The sequence below is a fragment of the Uranotaenia lowii genome, chromosome 2, assembly GCF_029784155.1.
Source record: "Uranotaenia lowii strain MFRU-FL chromosome 2, ASM2978415v1, whole genome shotgun sequence".
In the NCBI taxonomy this organism is placed as follows: domain Eukaryota; kingdom Metazoa; phylum Arthropoda; class Insecta; order Diptera; family Culicidae; genus Uranotaenia; species Uranotaenia lowii.
In genome coordinates this window covers 120,648,755-120,665,930 of record NC_073692.1, presented here as the reverse complement: position 1 = coordinate 120,665,930, position 17,176 = coordinate 120,648,755, and the positions used below count along the sequence as shown (strand labels likewise).

General features: G+C 33.1%; 1 protein-coding gene across 1 annotated transcript; it reads left to right on the top strand.

Annotated features, from left to right (window-relative positions):
• Positions 1-706: 706 nt before the first annotated feature.
• LOC129747971 (uncharacterized) lies at positions 707-2,370 on the top strand. Its single transcript, XM_055742417.1, has 3 exons — positions 707-853; positions 922-1,264; positions 1,333-2,370. Exons 2-3 carry the CDS (start codon positions 928-930, stop codon positions 2,235-2,237), a joined length of 1,242 nt encoding a protein of 413 aa, XP_055598392.1. The 5' UTR covers positions 707-853; positions 922-927; the 3' UTR covers positions 2,238-2,370.
• The last annotated feature ends 14,806 nt before the right edge of the window (positions 2,371-17,176 follow it).

Below are 17,176 nucleotides of genomic sequence, written 5' to 3'. Positions count from 1 at the left end.
AAAGCTTCTATGAGAAATCACTCGAGTCTTAATGTATACACAATTTTTATCTGAACGGGGAATTTGAACACATTTTCAAAAACTTTTCCGATTTATGCGTCGTTCATCACATTTTCTTCTCCTTCTTCTCGGTTGTTGTTGTTGTTGACGTTATATTTTGCACAAACGTTTGCCCCAAATCAAATTTGTAATAAAGTTAAGCCTACCGGGAAATGGGTAAAATTCTAAAATGTCTTTTTATTTTTCTAATTTCAGTCACATATCATTTTAGCAATTTTAGTCATTTTTGTCAGTTCTGCCATTTTTTCGTTCTTTAAATTTTGACATTGTCATTTTTGTCATTATTATGCCATTGTTGTCATTTTTTGGTATTTTACATTTCAACCATTATTGTGATTTCGGTCATTCCGGTCGTTTTTATTATTTTTGTCGAACGCTGTATTTATGATGAGCTTTTCTGAATTCTTTGTTTAAGACTGGTATAAACTTTGTACGCTTTTTGATTGTTTTCAATTTTAATTCAAAAAATATTCGAAGGCTTGAAAAAGCAGTTTTTAAATAAATACTTTTACTATAGATCTTGCACCACTGTTACGTGGTTTGCATTTAGTTAAAAAATAGAAAAACATGAGTAATTTTTTCTGAGCTTGCTAAAATTCAAATTTTGATCGCTATTTTGTTCAGTGTACCACAATCCAAACAAAAGCGTTGAGCAAATATTCGTTTCAAAGATAAAAGTTTTATAATTATAAAAGTTATATTAAAAACGATTTAAATAAAAACAATAAGCTGCGCACGATTATATAATGTTCTCATTCTGATACATTTGACTTGCAACAGGGAGCCACCGAAGGTAAAATGACTGGTTTACTGAGGCAAGTATCCTTTCTCAATGTTGCAATAACATTTTTTTTGTTTTAGCTAAAAATGGTTCTGGCCGAGATTACCGACTTTATTCTCAACGTAATCTTGTTGGTGAAGTATTTTCTAAAAATTAGCATAATTATCGGAAAATTATTGCTAGAAACCATCATTTTTACAACGGGGCTCGTTTGGAGCGTTCTCCGAACTGTGTGCTATTTTTTCGTAGTCTTCTACGAAGATTATTGGTACTTTCTGGAGGACTTTAAAAATGGTCTCGATTCGATTGGGCAGTTTTTCATCAATTCGTTGTCGTCCGTGGGTGAGCTTCTGATAAGCATTTTAAACACCACAATGAATATCGTTAGCGCAATACATCACGGCATTGAAAAGCTGAGTTCAGGTATAATCAAATTACCTTTTAGTCAGTTCATTCGGTAATCCTAAGTTATTTTTCATTTTTCGTTAAAGATTTTATGGCAGGGCGATTTCTGGAAGGTCCCATTTTTACTATCGAATTTGCTAAACAGGCGCTGATTCAGATTGGAAGCGGAGTCTGGTTTTTGGTAACATTACCCGGACACATTATCTGCAACTTTTGGGAGATTTCCAATGCCGGACTAGAGATAGCTGTCAACGCGTCATGTCACATTGGAAGTATACTGTCAGGAACAAGCTACCGATTGGTCAATTACCTAATTCGAGACGTTCCATTCGAATCTGCGGCCGGTTTGGTCATTTTATGGCTGGCATATTTATTCCCCAATGTTACCAAAAAAGTCGGTAGATTTTGTTTCCTGATTATCCGTTATCTGTACCGTAAAATGCTTCCTATTGGACGTGGAATACGCTCAAAACTGAACCAATTTACAGATAAGATTGCACAATTCTTCATACGGATAATCATGAAAGTTCTGGAGTCTTTCGATTTTTTGCAAGCCCGTGCTAATCTCATCTACGACCGCGAAGTTCGTGGGGCAGTGAACTTCATCCGCGACTTCTTTAGCTTTTCCGACTTGAGAAGACGTGCTAGTAATCTGCAAGCACGCCAAACTGGCATTGCTCATCATCATAGCCGTGAACAGAACAGAGAACAGGATCTGACGGATTCTTCTCGGTCTTCGTCGACATCATCGGAACGATCGACGGCAACGGAAGGCTCCCACATTCAGGAAAGTCCTACCAAGAGACGCAACGACACAGGACCGGCCATCGGGCTATGTATAATTTGTGAAGACTTGGAAAAATCGGTGGTTCTGGTGCCCTGTGGCCATCTGTGCCTGTGCAAGCGCTGTGCCGATCAGTTAGGAAACTACGATCGATACTGCCCGATTTGCCGTACACTGATCTACCGTAAGGTGGACGTTTTCATATAACTCTCGTACAGCCTGGCTGATCTCTCAGATAAGAACTTATATTTAGCGCAGATGAAGAGACTGATGTGTACTACCGAAAGCGATACTGTGTATTGTCTATAAGTTGTGTACGTACATTGATAAAAGTAACGAATAAAATTTAGCTTTAAAGAATACCGTTCAATTCGATTTCGATGTGAGAAACAAACACAGAGGCCCCATTCGATCCAGGCCACTAGTCCGAACACTTTGTGGTGTCAAAATCCCCACTATTCTTTTTCACAATAAATCAACTTGTCAACTTGAATAAAAAATTCGAACTAATTTTTCATTCACTTATTTCTTCAATACTTATCAAATCTTGCATCGACTTACTTTATTAGGTTGTATTTTTTGTTTTAGTTTCCATTTTTTTTCTTTTTTTTATAGGAATTTAACACATTAAAGTCATTCTTGCTCGATGCATAATTTTATCTGGTTGCTTTTTGCCTTTAGCTTCATTTTTATTATTTTTGTGGTTTTAATCATTTTTGCAATTATGTTTGTACTATCATCATTGTAAATTTTGATTTTTTTTTCAATTTTGTAATATTTTTTGACATTTTTGTCAATTTTTCTGTTTTGTTCACAACTCGGTTTTATTTGTCATTGAAATTAAGTTGAAAACCTGTTTTTATATTTTCAGACAAATTACATAGTCATGTAAGTTTTGTTTTTGTCTTTGTAGATGCTGAATTTAGTCACTTATTATTGAGAAAACTTATAATTATGATTTTTAAATATACCGTACGATTTGGACACTTATTGCTTGATAAATTACAGCTGTCAACCAGTTTGGGTACAAAAATGAAATTTCAGCTTAATAACGGAAACTCTAAGAGGAAAATTGTGTAAAACTTTAATCAAATGTGAGCTCAGTTTTAAAGCTCTCTTTAAACTGTTTTTTTATTTAAATTCCCCCCGGAAAAATTGAATTCCTGCTGTGAAGATCGGTGGAACCAAACACAATTTTTAAAAGTTTTAAATTTGTCGCATTATTGAGGTGAGTTGAAATATGCTGGATTCACGTTTATTTTCAAAATGGATCATTTGATTAAGCTCATACGTATGTTTTGATGTCCTAATTCTTAATTACAATCTGCATTGCTAAATATCCATTTTTTTTAAATTTTATGTCTTTGGGTTAACATTTGTTAAGTCTATTTCCAATCATTTTACTATTTTTTTAAATAAATTTTCAACAATTAATAATAATGCAATTAAATCCGATTAAAAAAACCTGTTCTTTCATTTAGTTAATTTAGCCACACGAGGTACCTGAACGCATTGCAAGTTATGGCTCAATGTTCATGGCCGCATCCTTACAAGCTACCGGGCCCAACACAGAAGGAAGATTCGAACGTTCCACGTCCGAAAACTAAATCTACAAAATCGATAATTTGATTATGCTAACTGAACCATAACGGAAAGTAAATGATGGGTCGTTAAATTTTAGAGGCTCATACACGTAGGTATAGGTACGCATCTCGGGACGATTTCTTTCTGTTGCCCATTCTCGCCGCATCTTTGCGAAACGCGCATCGCACAGGAAAAGGCTCAATTTACGATGCTTTCTTTGTTTCATTAGGGGAGAGTGAGGAGACTTGATCCCTCGGATATATCTCGTACTGGAATCTCTAACATAAATTTTTGGAAATTTCGAAGGGGTGGGGGTTGACAAAAGAAGAAATTGATATTTTTTCCAGCCTTATTGCTCTCTTTAATCTCTCATCAACAGGAAATCCAAATTGTGCCTGAGAAACAAGATGCTTATATTCAAACAGGTGTTCCGACCAGCGATAATGTATGCAGTTCCGATTTGGTCTAGCTGCTGCGCGACGAGAAAGGAACAGCACCGAAGATCTTCATCGGATTGCGGGCATTGAATCTATCGAAGAGATGGCCATCAAAATCATCTCTAACTTCAGAGGCAAATCGATGCAGTCTTCCATCGCAGAGAATCGTTCTCTTTATAATTAGTTTAATTTTAGTATAGTTTTTAGTTTTAAGTTAAAAAAAAATATAATTATTGCATATAAACATTAAAAAGTTAATATTGGCGCCACCCTTTTTTGTCGTCTTATAGAAAGCTTGGAATGAGGACTCGATTCCTCGTCCTGTAAAACTCTCGTGTTTTAATTTTTGCATCGATGTGATGCCTAAATAATAACGAAGTTATTGCAAAAACATTGCAAAATGATTATGGACAAACCCTTTTGCCGTATCTTTGTCAAAATTTGACACCTGGAATCAATTACCTGTGCTGTAAAACTCTCATGTGCAAATTTTCATTTCAGTCCGATGCATTATCAAGAAAATATCGCAAAAACAGTGAACAAATAACATGGACGAAGAGGTCGACCCCTGATCCACAATATGACATCTTAAAGCAATACAGCGTCCCTAAAATTCATAAATATGTGGAAATTTTCATCTCAATCCAATGTCAAATAAAACAAATATCACAAAATCATTAAACAGTTAATATGGATATGGATATTGATACGGACAGATTTCACACAAATAATATTTTCTGAATATTCTCAAAATTTTATTCAATGATTTGTAGCAGTCGAAATTTTCTGCTGGTCATTGAACGATAACAAGCGTTCCGTGAAGAGGAAAACTAGATCGCAACGTTTATCTACGACTAGTTTGACTACCTCCGCTTTTGTACCAACCAGCAATCAAGGAAGGAAGCCGCCCGATGAACCAGAAAGTGTTGCACTTCAAGGAGGAGGAAACCGTCGAGGAGGAAAGCGACGCAACCGAATGTTCCGCTCCGTGCTCCGCCGTTTCGGATGCAAGCAAGAACAGTTCCCGTACCCGTCGTTCCAACCGAGAAACTTTTCTTCACCCCTTGGAAGTTGAACGTTTAATTCCTGCTTTCAATGGTAAAGACGGGAGCAGCCGCCGCTGGATCAGCAAAATTGAAGGATTCGCCCAAATCTACGGATGGTCACTGTAGGAATTGGGATTGATTACGAAATAAATATGAATTGAATTAAATATATGTTCGGGCACAATGCATAATAATTGAGACTAGAATAAGGAGAAGATGAATAAAATTGTATAAGCGTGAGCGTTATGTGCCGTTAGCCTATGTCAAATGAGATAAAGTGAACTCATTTCAATGTGTTTGTAATAGATGTTGAGAAGGGATGAGAGCCCGGTCGTATATATATGATAGAGAAACCGATTGAGAGGCTAGAATGGTGTTTGTGTTGGTGAAACGTTCCCTTTCCGAGCCGCGTGGTTCCAAGGAGAAGATACGTCAGTTAAGAAAAGTATTTTGGCGAGAACAGTTCGTATCCGTGTTCGAACTCGAAAAAAAAGCAAGTAGCAGAGAAAATATGGCGCCGAGGATAATTCCTCCGGCCACTACACTGGCGCACCGTACGCTCCCGAAAGATAAAGTTCTTTGTGTGTTCTCTTGTGAAATGTGAATAATTAGGTGTGAACGAAAATCCGGATTATTGTGGAAAATTATTTGAGAAAGGAAATTGATACTTGGTACCGAAAGTTTTTTTAAGATGGCGTCGACCAATCAATTGTGATAAAAATTTAATTGAGTAATTGTAAAAGCAAAGAAGTTTCAGAAATTTTGGAACGCTATTTTTACTAAGACAACTATGGATTTTGTATTAGTAAAAAAATAAACGAAAATTTTGAGAACAAAAAAAAACTTGAAAATTTTATACTTGACTTTTGAAAAACGAAAATTTGAGCAAATAAAAAGCAAGTGTTTTTTTAAAAAAGATGGTTGAAAATCGAAAAATTTTGAACGATAATGGAAATCGACAGTTTTTATGGATTTTTTAGAGTTCAAAAGAAATCTAAGAATTGAAAAATCAAAAGTTTTGGCAATTTTGGAAACTGGAAATTGTTATGGATTTTATAAACGTGAAAAAAAAAGAAATATTGTGATACAATATCAGAAAATGTGATAAATATCTTAATTTATGGTTGTTAATTTAAAATCGAGAATTTTTTTATTTTTTAATTTAATATCCTGATTTCATGCTTTCTTTTGAAATTGTGAATGAGATAGTTGAAAGATTTAAAATGATGGTTTAAAAACGAAAAATTTTAAACGATTCTGACAATTGAATGTAATGATGGACTTGTGAATTGATAATGAGGAAAATTTTGGAATTTTTTAAAGATGTTTGAAAATTGATGGTTACGGTAACCAAAAGTTATAAAATTTGATGAAATAAAAAAATAAAAAAAAAAAAAACAAGAACATAACGATTTGAAAAAAAATTATTTCTTGACGTTTGAAAACCCGATATTTAAGCAATCATAAGCAAATGATTTTTTAAAGATGGTTGAAAATCGAGAAATTTTTAACGATAATGGAAATCGACTGTTTTTTTATTAGTTCAAAAATCTGAGAATTGAAAATCAAAAGGTTTGGCAATTGTTAGCGATTTTGTTTCTAGATTATGGAACATTTTGCTTAAAAATTTAAAAGAAATATTTTCGATCAATATTAAAAAAAAAATAATAAATATTTTAATTTATGTTAGTTGATTGTAAATCGAGAATTTTTTAAATTTCCTGAATTTTTGGTTTAATAAGATTGGGGATTAGAAAGTTGGAAAATTTTGAACTACATTTATAAGATGGTCGAAAATTGAAAATCTTAAAACGCGTTCACAACTGAATGTTACGATGGATTTGTAAAAAGTATTTGTAAACTGGAAATAAGGAAAATTTTGGAATTATTCAAAGATGTTTGAAAATGAATAGTTACGGCAATCAAAAGTTTTGAAAAAAAAAACAAATTTTGATGGATTTAAAAAAAAATCTTATTTTTGTTAATTGAAAAATTGCATGTTTTGGCAATTATAACACTTGTTAATTTATTCGTTTCCTAGATTGATACTGGAAAATTAGTGATAATATTTCAAAAAATGATGAAAAATAAAAAAAAAATATACGATGTAGGAAATCTTAATAGAATTTTTAAATTTGATTAAAATAAATTAAAGTATTTGGTACAACTTAAAAAAAGTTCCTTTAATTTTGATAACTAAACATGGAGAATTTTTACAATAACATTAAGGAATAGTTTTTAGTTCGTGGAAAATGAAAAATTTTCAAACGATATTGACAATTCGGAATAACGATTTGAAAAAAAAGCTTAATTTATATGTTACGAAAATTTTGGAATAATTTAAAAATGCTTGAAAATAAACGATTACTGGAAGTTATTATGAATTTTCTTTGAATTTATGAAAAAATGAAATTTTCGTGGAGTAAAAAAAAATTTAATTTGTTTATGAAGAATTGAGGGTTTTCATGATATGTGTTGGTAAATTCATTTCTAGATTTTTAGTGGAAAAATCTTGAATAATATTTAAAAAATTATGATAAAATATATTGTTTTACTCAATTGATTTTAGAATATCCTGGAAATATTGGAATAATAATTCAAAGTCGTTGAATAATATTAATTCAAAGATCGAGCCGAGAAGTGAATGGTAAAAAAAATCAAAATTAAAAAAATCATAACATGGAAAAATTAAAATTAAATGAACAAACAGTGATCCGAAAAACCAAATGTGTTTCATTAAAAAGAAAAGGTAGATATTATAACAGCTTATAACGGTTGATTTCTAGTTGAAAATTGTTTTGATTTCTGTAAACAAAAATGATCAAGCGATATTATTAGTTAAAAAAAAGGAATATTTTAAGATCGATATTTCAGGCATAAAATTTAAATTTTATTTTCAAGGTTCGATAATTTCAGAATTTTGGCAATGCCAAGTATTATTGATTTTATCTTCTGAATTTGTGTTGAGATTAATAGGAAGATGAATAAAAACGACAAACAAGTGATTAAAACAAATGTTTTTCAGTAATAAAAGAATCGATCAGTTGGGTGCTATATTATGCGTTATTGAAATTATTAGTAGTTTTTCAAAAACCGGGTCTTTATAAATAATAAAAGCTTGTCTTATTTGAGTTAAAGTGAGAACGTCATTTTCCATTTTAAGATTCTTTTTTTTACAAATTCAGAATTATCTATTGAAAAAAATTTTGAAAATCAATTCATACAAAATTGAAATTATTCAAAAAACTTTAGTACCGTTCCACCAAAGTGAAAAAAAAAATTAAATTAAAAAAATAGCAATCAGCAAACTTTATTGAAGTTTAGAATGATACGAAAATTCAGAAACAATGTTAGATGAAATATAGTGGAAATCTTTTATGAATATGAACATATATTTTATAAGACAATTATGAGATGGAGTACGCTAAAAAAAATCATTATGATTTTCATCACACAGGAAAATCAGATCAAACCAACATCACAAGATTTCTGTTTAGATTTGTAAACAAATCCGATAATTTTTTTATATAGTTTTGGAAATAACTTTTAATAGACAAAAGGAAATTAAAATACTAGAACTAATACATTTTTTATTTCGAGTTCCATGAAGGAAACAATAATTGTTTTGAAAAAAAAAACCGAGATTTTCCACTCTGATTGTAAATGATACACAATATTATTGGTTGTTCTTAAAAAAAATCTTAAAATTTAGAAGCTAGATTGAAATTTATGCGATATTGATAAAAGCGATAATTAAAAGTATTATTTAAAATGATATAATAATTAGTAAAACTATGAATATGCAACAAAAAAAAAAGTATTTTTATGATTATTTTGAAATTTTTGTTAAGAATCGTTGAATGAAAAAAATAGTGAAAGTAATAAAGGAAAAACTTGAAAAATGATTCCTTATTTTTTTAATTGAAGAAACGAAAATTTTGGAATAAAAACAGGTTAACTGAAACTACATGAGTTTGCGGTGAATGAGTTAGATGAAAAATAAAGTGGATTTTTTTTAAAAGATGGTGTTGACCGGTCAACATAAAAAACGTGAAATAAGAAGTTGAAAACTTTAATTTATTTTTAGGAGGCTTTTTATTTCTGAAATCGTTTAATTAAGAATATAAGAAAAGCATAAAAAAGTTATTACTTTTCAACAATCGATGGCTGAGAAATCGAAAATATTAAAACAATGCTGGCTTTTGAGTTAAGATGTGAATTTTATTTTTATTTATTTGAAAAATACGAAACGTAAAATTTCAGTCGACATGAAAAAGTGAAAAGAAAATGATTTAAATTTACTTCGAATCTTAGAAAAATCGAAAATATTAGAAAATCGAATGAAATAGTGATTTTACGGTATGGCGAAATCACTGGAAAATTATAAAGTAAAATTTCAAAGATTTCGTTGATTTATCGAAAAAGAAAAAGATAAAATTTAATTGTTATAGTAATGTTTTTGAAATTGATTTTAAGAATCGTAAAACGAAACATAAGTGAAAAAAAAATAAGGAAGAAATTAAAAAATAAATTGTTATTTTTTTATGCGCGTTTGAAGAAACGAAAATTATTGTGGGATGGGGTTCAAATAAAAACAGGTTAACTGAAATTACATAATTGTGTGATAAATTTGTTAAAACGATTTTTTATGATCATTTTCGATTTCGATTTCGTTTTATAGATGTTCTATAAAACGAGTTTCACGAAGGAAACGAAAATTAGTAAAAAAAAAATAAAAGACTTTCTACTGTGATTAAAATTTATACACGATGTTATTAGTTGTTCCTCAAAAATCGGAAAAAAATGGAAAACTCCTTTCAACAATACAGAAAAATGAAATGTGAAATTGGACGGTTAATTGAAAAAGGGATACCTTTGAGTCGAAAATACAAAATTTGATTTTAGAGTCGTCAAGAGAAACATGTGGAAATGTGGAAGCAGAAAATTTGTAAATTTAACAAGCTTTATTGAAACATCTTAACCAGAATGCGAGTATTAATAAAAGAATTGTAAATTAGAAATTTTGAAATGTAAAACTTTTTCATAAACCAAAAAAGAAATTAAAAAAAAAATAAATGTGATTTCTTTGTAATAAAAATAAATCTGAAAAGGAATATTGTAAAATGGAAATTTAGGAATGGATTTTTTTAACTTAAAATATGAATCAGAAAATGATAAATTTTCGAAAACAGAATAACAATAATGCAATATGAAAACCATAAAATGAAAAACTTTAACTAACAATATCAAAAACTGGCGAAATTTGAATTTGATACTAGAAATTTGAAACTGAGAACTGCAAAACGGATGTCTTTAAGTCAAAAATTCGAAATTGGAATTAAAAATATTGGAAAGCTATCGAACTTATTAACGTGTTTATTAATAAGCTAATTCAACAATAATTTAAAAAACATCTTATCTAGAATTAAAAAGTTGGATATACAGAATTGAAAATAAAAAAAATCCTAAAATAGAACTTGAAGAAAAAGAACTTGAAATTTGAAACTGAAATTGTCAGAAATGTGAAACGGAAAACTGTAAAACCGGAATTCAGCAATGGGAAAATTAAGAAACAGAATTTTTTTATGAATGGAAATCAAAATTTTATACTAAAAATCGCAAAACGGAAATCTTTGAAACTATACGAAAATTGGAAAACTTGAATACTAATTAAAAAAAGTTAATTTGAAATTGGAAATTAGAAATTGAATGATAAAATTTTAAATTCAAGTTTGGAATCGTGAAGAGAAAAACATTTTAAACAAAAAAAAAGACAAAAAATTAAAAGTGGAATCGAAATTTGTTTTGAGAAATTTGAAATGGGGAAATGTGAAAAAGAAAATTATAATTTTAAAATTTCAAAATATAAAAAAGAGTTGAAACTTAAATAACGATTTAAAAACCAAGAAATCATCATTATTTTGATTCTGACAAATCTTTAAAATCAAAGTAACGAAAGAGAGACATCCTAAAATTATTTTTCTAGAACAATCGAAACTTAAAAAAAAAATAAAATGCATTGTAACGATAGATGTTTCGGTAATTAATGTTTTGAATCAACGAAATATTTCACAAGCATATGAATATTAATTGATCAATATAAAAGAAATTGGAAAATTGTAATCTTATAACGGAATTTGTTGCTGGGAAATCGAAACAGGTAACTGAAAACAAAAAACTTTCAGTAAAATAAATTTAAAAATTGTAAACCTTGTAATCAGTAAAATAGGTTTGTAAAAACGTATAAAAGGGAATGGGAAAATTGAACATAGGCATAAAATTGTAATTTGAAAATCGTCAATTGCAAAAACCAAAATTCGCAAAAATTCGCTTTCAAAAATTTGAATATGGATATTGCAGAACAAAATTTTGAAATTGTAAAACATTGCAACTGAAAATTGAAGTAAGAAAAACAAAATGACAAAATTGAAAATACAAAATCTTAAAATGGAAGACTTTTTCAAAAAAAAAAAAAAAAAAAACGAGGAAAAAGGAATATCTTTCTATTAAAAAAAAAAGACATCCCTGTTTGGATACGTGAAACGGAAAACATTTACAATTGAAATCAAGAAAGGAAAACTTGAAATGAGATATTGAAATTAGTTATTAGAAATTTAAAACGGTAATTTTAAAACAAAAATTAAGAAAATTTAAACTACACGTGAACTGAATTTTTATGAATGGGTCCAAACGAGCCAAATTGAAACGAATATCAAAATGAAAATCCAAAATAATAAATTCGAAAATGTGTGGGAAAATGAATTTATTTAAACATGTAAACCAAAATTTGAAACAAAATCATATATGTATATTTGAAATTTGGAAACGGATTTGTTTTTATGATATCGCAAAGTAGAGATTCAGAAAATAAAATTAAAAATCGGAAGCCTGTTCGCATGTATGAGTATGAAAATTCAAACCAATAAAGATGGCTAATTAATTGGAAACTGGAAATTTGAGATTATCAATCGGAAATTAAGAATGTTTTAAATCGAGAACTTACCAACAATATGAAATGTTCAATAATTTTTTTTTAAACTTAAAGGCCAAATAATAAATTGCTAATTATGTAGTGGACATTTTAAATAGCCAATTGGGAATAACAATCGGTATATTATAAATTTGTAAATTTGATATCGGAAGTGGAAACCGGATATCCGAAATTAGAGATTTAAGATACCAAGTTATTCATTGTTTTTCAGACTAGATTCAATAGAATTCTGGAATCAATAAATATGCCTTGAAAGGAGCTAGTAAAAAAACCAGAGACGAAAAAAGGAGATCTTGAATATATGGAGCTTTCCAATAATTTGTCCTTAAGACCCATTATAAATAAAATAAATAGCTGTTTTACTTCTAATTGATTAATCTTGTTGTATGCGTAGTTTTAGTCTGAATGATTTGGTTAATGAATTAACCGTAGACATTGTTGTTTGTCCAGAGGATGAATGACCAAGTTGCTTAAAATCCTGTAGAAATAAAAAAAATGGATACAATAGAATAGTCAACATTTGCGTTCGAAACTAGTTTTTCATTGGATAAACATGACAAAAAATTAATTAACTTCATAATTAACACGTACATCTCAAAGCAGCTAGTTTGGTACAAATAATTTGTTATATCAGGAGTAGGCAAGGAGGCGGATGTAGGAATTGGGATTGATTACGAAATAAATATGAATTGAATTAAATATATGTTCGGGCACAATGCATAATAATTGAGACTAGAATAAGGAGAAGATGAATAAAATTGTATAAGCGTGAGCGTTATGTGCCGTTAGCCTATGTCAAATGAGATAAAGTGAACTCATTTCAATGTGTTTGTAATAGATGTTGAGAAGGGATGAGAGCCCGGTCGTATATATATGATAGAGAAACCGATTGAGAGGCTAGAATGGTGTTTGTGTTGGTGAAACGTTCCCTTTCCGAGCCGCGTGGTTCCAAGGAGAAGATACGTCAGTTAAGAAAAGTATTTTGACGAGAACAGTTCGTATCCGTGTTCGAACTCGAAAAAAAAGCAAGTAGCAGAGAAAATATGGCGCCGAGGATAATTCCTCCGGCCACTACAGTCACATCGCTCGTGTTTACATTACGCACACTCGAGGTTGACCGGAACAGCGAGGAAGTGGTTCGAGGCCCAAGACGAAACTGCGCTCAGTTGGGAAAATTTCAAACTGTCGATTTGCCAAGCGTTCCCGAGCCGCATGAACGAAGCCGACGTTCACTTCCAAATGGCCTGGCGCATCCGGAAGCGAGACGAAGACGAGGAGAGCTACGTGTACGACATGCAGAAAATATCTCGTACATCATCCGAAATATCAACGATGACAAGCTCCAGGAATATTTGGTTACCAAGGAACTGGACACAATTGCCGATCTTATCGCTTGCCTACAGCGACACCTACGAATGAGAACCGTGGTTAACACCCGACCGCCGCTCCAAGTGCGAAAGGAGTACCCCAAACAGTCTTCAACCAAACCCGAAAGTTCCGAAGAGTATAAGCGCAAGGAATTGCCAGTACGACGGTGTTACAACTGCAACGAGGAAGGGCATCTATCCGTCAAGTGTCCTTTGCCCCAAAAGAGAATCCGGTGTACGAAATGTGGAAAAGTTGGCCATTCCACTGCCGACTGTTATTCCCAAGCCGCACCAACACCAACGAAGCCCAACTACACCAATCAACTTCACTTCATCCGAGATGGAGAAACCGAATACCGAAATGTGGCAATGGAGAATGGAGCCATATTTTCTGGAAGGGAGTCGCCGGCAAGCAACTCTTCTCTTGAAGAATCGGTGCACCACGTTCAACGTACTCCTGGACCTGGGATCACCGGTAAGTCTGATTAAAGGGTCTGTGTTACCGTCTGATTTTGACTATTCTCTCGATATTCCGCCAACCGATATCACTGGTATTAATGACTCGCGTTTGATAATGCACGGGTCTTTTAGCAGTTCGATTGTTGTTGGAGATCGCGTTTTTGGAGTAAATTTAATTGTCGTTCCAGTAGAAACTATTTCGGACGATGTTGATGTCCTTTTCGGCCGCGATTTTACGAACAGCAACTGCATCGCTGGCGTTATTTTTCGGAGGAAGACCAACGGGCCAGAATACGAAGGAGCACTTATGATTCAAGCCTTCGGCAATTCCAATGACCAAGTTTTAGTTATTGAAGAGGATGACGAGGTTGACCTGGACGTAGGAGACAACGACGAGACGTTTAAGTTCAAAAAAAATAATTGAAACCGTATTCAAAGATCATTATATCGATCGTTCGAAACCTTCAGAACCATTAGTTAAAATGGAAGTAGAGATTAAACTCAAAGATTATAAACCGTTTACCGTTAGTATCGCCGAAAATTCGAAGCACCTCACGTCGTTCGTGGTCGACGGTGGTCAGTATATGTTCAATAAGTTACCATTCGGATATGCTAACTCACCAGCCGCGTTTGTTCGTTATATTAATAAAGTCCTTGACAAGTTCATTAAATCCGGAATGATAACCGTTTTCATTGATGATATACTTATAAGCAGTGACACGATCGAAGAGCACATTGAAATGCTTACGTTGATTCTTTGTACGCTTAACGATAACCATGTTCATCTCCAGTTAGAAAAATGTTCATTTCTTAAAACCGCGATCGATTACCTCGGTTACCGCATTACATTTAATTCAATTCGACCATGTGATCTTTCCCTCTATTGATCTCTCTTGTTTCTCTAACCCCACCCATCGACTCGGGATTTTAGCCGAGCGAGCACATGGTCGATTGCTTCGGGTTTGCCGCAACTTACGGTCAGATGAAGAAGCAATCAGTGCCGCTCAAGGTTCCGAGCAGACCAGTTACACAGGGAGGTGTTGCTCTGTTGAAATCAATACTGATGTTATGAAATCGCTTGGTACATCTTTGTACCTGAAAATGATCACATTTTCATATGTGATGAAAGAAATTAGAGAAACATGAACTATCAAAGAACGAAAGAACATAAGCCGTAAATATCATGAAAATTTCGAAAAAGATACAACGGCTCACCGACAGGACTTGAACCTGCAATCTCCGCTTCGGTACAACGGCGCGTTAGCCAATTCCACCACGGTGAACGTGATGGAACCGGCGAACACGAGCAATCGAGCTCTGCCGATCAACTGCTGGACCTTCTATCGAAACACCATGTAACCTTGAGCGGCACTGATTGCTTCTTCATCTGACCGTAAGTTGCGGCAAACCCGAAGCAATCGACCATGTGCTCGCTCGGCTAAAATCCCGAGTCGATGGGTGGGGTTAGAGAAACAAGAGAGATCAATAGAGGGAAAGATCACATGCGGGATATACATGGTGTTTCGATAGAAGGTCCAGCAGTTGATCGGCAGAGCTCGATTGCTCGTGTTCGCCGGTTCCATCACGTTCACCGTGGTGGAATTGGCTAACGCGCCGTTGTACCGAAGCGGAGATTGCAGGTTCAAGTCCTGTCGGTGAGCCGTTGTATCTTTTTCGAAATTTTCATGATATTTACGGCTTATGTTCTTTCGTTCTTTGATAGTTCATGTTTCTCTAATTTCTTTCATCACATATGAAAATGTGATCATTTTCAGGTACAAAGATGTACCAAGCGATTTCATAACATCAGTATTGATTTCAACAGAGCAACACCTCCCTGTGTAACTGGTCTGCTCGGAACCTTGAGCGGCACTGATTGCTTCTTCATCTGACCGTAAGTTGCGGCAAACCCGAAGCAATCGACCATGTGCTCGCTCGGCTAAAATCCCGAGTCGATGGGTGGGGTTAGAGTCAATTCGACCAAGCGATCGTCACATTGAATCGATACAATTTCCCATTCCCGTGAATGTCCATGCACTACATCGGTTTGTAGGACTCGTTAGCTATTTCCGGAAGTTTATTTCGAATTTCAACACGATTGCTCAACCGTTATACGCGTTATCAAAGAAAGACGTTGTTTTTAAATTCGGTGAGGTAGAATTTGCTGCTTTCGATCAGCTTAAAGCTAGCCCTATTTCGAAACCGGTACTCGCTATTTATTCCGCAATGTTAGAGACTGAAGTTCATACGGACGCGTCAAGTGCAGGATTTGGAGGAATCCTATTGCAACGTCAGGAACACGACAATAAGTTCCATCCGGTTCTCTTTTACAGTTGCAAAACAACCGCCGCGGAATCAAAGCTGCATAGCTTCGAGTTAGAGACCCTAGCCGTGGTCTATACGCTGAAACGATGTCGTATGTATTTATTCGGGTTAAATTTCAGAATCGTCACCGACTGTGATGCCATGAAAAAGACTTTAGAAAGGAAAGATATCAACGCAAAGATATCTCGTTGGAGTTTGTATTTAGAACAATTTAATTATACGATAGTACATCGACCGGGAGATCGTATGCGACATGTCGACGCTCTAAGCCGCGTTAATATTTTGTTACTCGGAAACGGAGTCCGACCGAAGATGATTTGTTTTCCAAATCACTTTATACCGCGCAATTACAAGACCAAAGAATTCAAAAAATTTAATCAGCCGTCGTGGAAGGTTCACTAAAGGACTACGAAGTCAGAGATAATTTGGTATACTGGAAGGATAACAAAAATAAATTGTTGTTGTATATTCCAGAGACCATGGAAGATTCGGTTATCTTCAGATACCACAGTATGGGCCATTTCGGTGCCGACAAAGTTTGTTCAGAGATAAAGCGTTTATTTTGGTTTCCGGATATGAAGAAAAAAGTACTAGCTCATAGTAAATCGTGCGTAACGTGTATCGGATATAACCCTCGTAATAAACAGTATGATGGTTATCTACCGAACATCGAAAAAGGAAATATTCCTTTCGATACCGTTCATATCGACCATCTAGGTCCGCTTGAAATAACAAAATCGAAAAACGTTCATATATTCACTATTATAGACGGGTTCAGTAAGTTTATAAAACTCTACGCGACGAGAACGACTAAAACAACTGAAGCAGTTAAAGCCTTACGTTCTTACATGCAACATTATTCGAAACCAAACCGTATTGTTTCAGACCGCGGGACTGCGTTTACTTCTAAAGAATTTGATTCATTTTGTGAAATACA

Coding starts and splice junctions, on each gene's coding strand:
- LOC129747971 (XM_055742417.1), top strand. CDS start 928: ATGGTTCTGGCCGAGATTACCGACTTTATTCTCAACGTAATCTTGTTG. Junction 1,265..1,332: donor CATTGAAAAGCTGAGTTCAG/GTATAATCAAAT, acceptor TTTTCGTTAAAG/ATTTTATGGCAGGGCGATTT.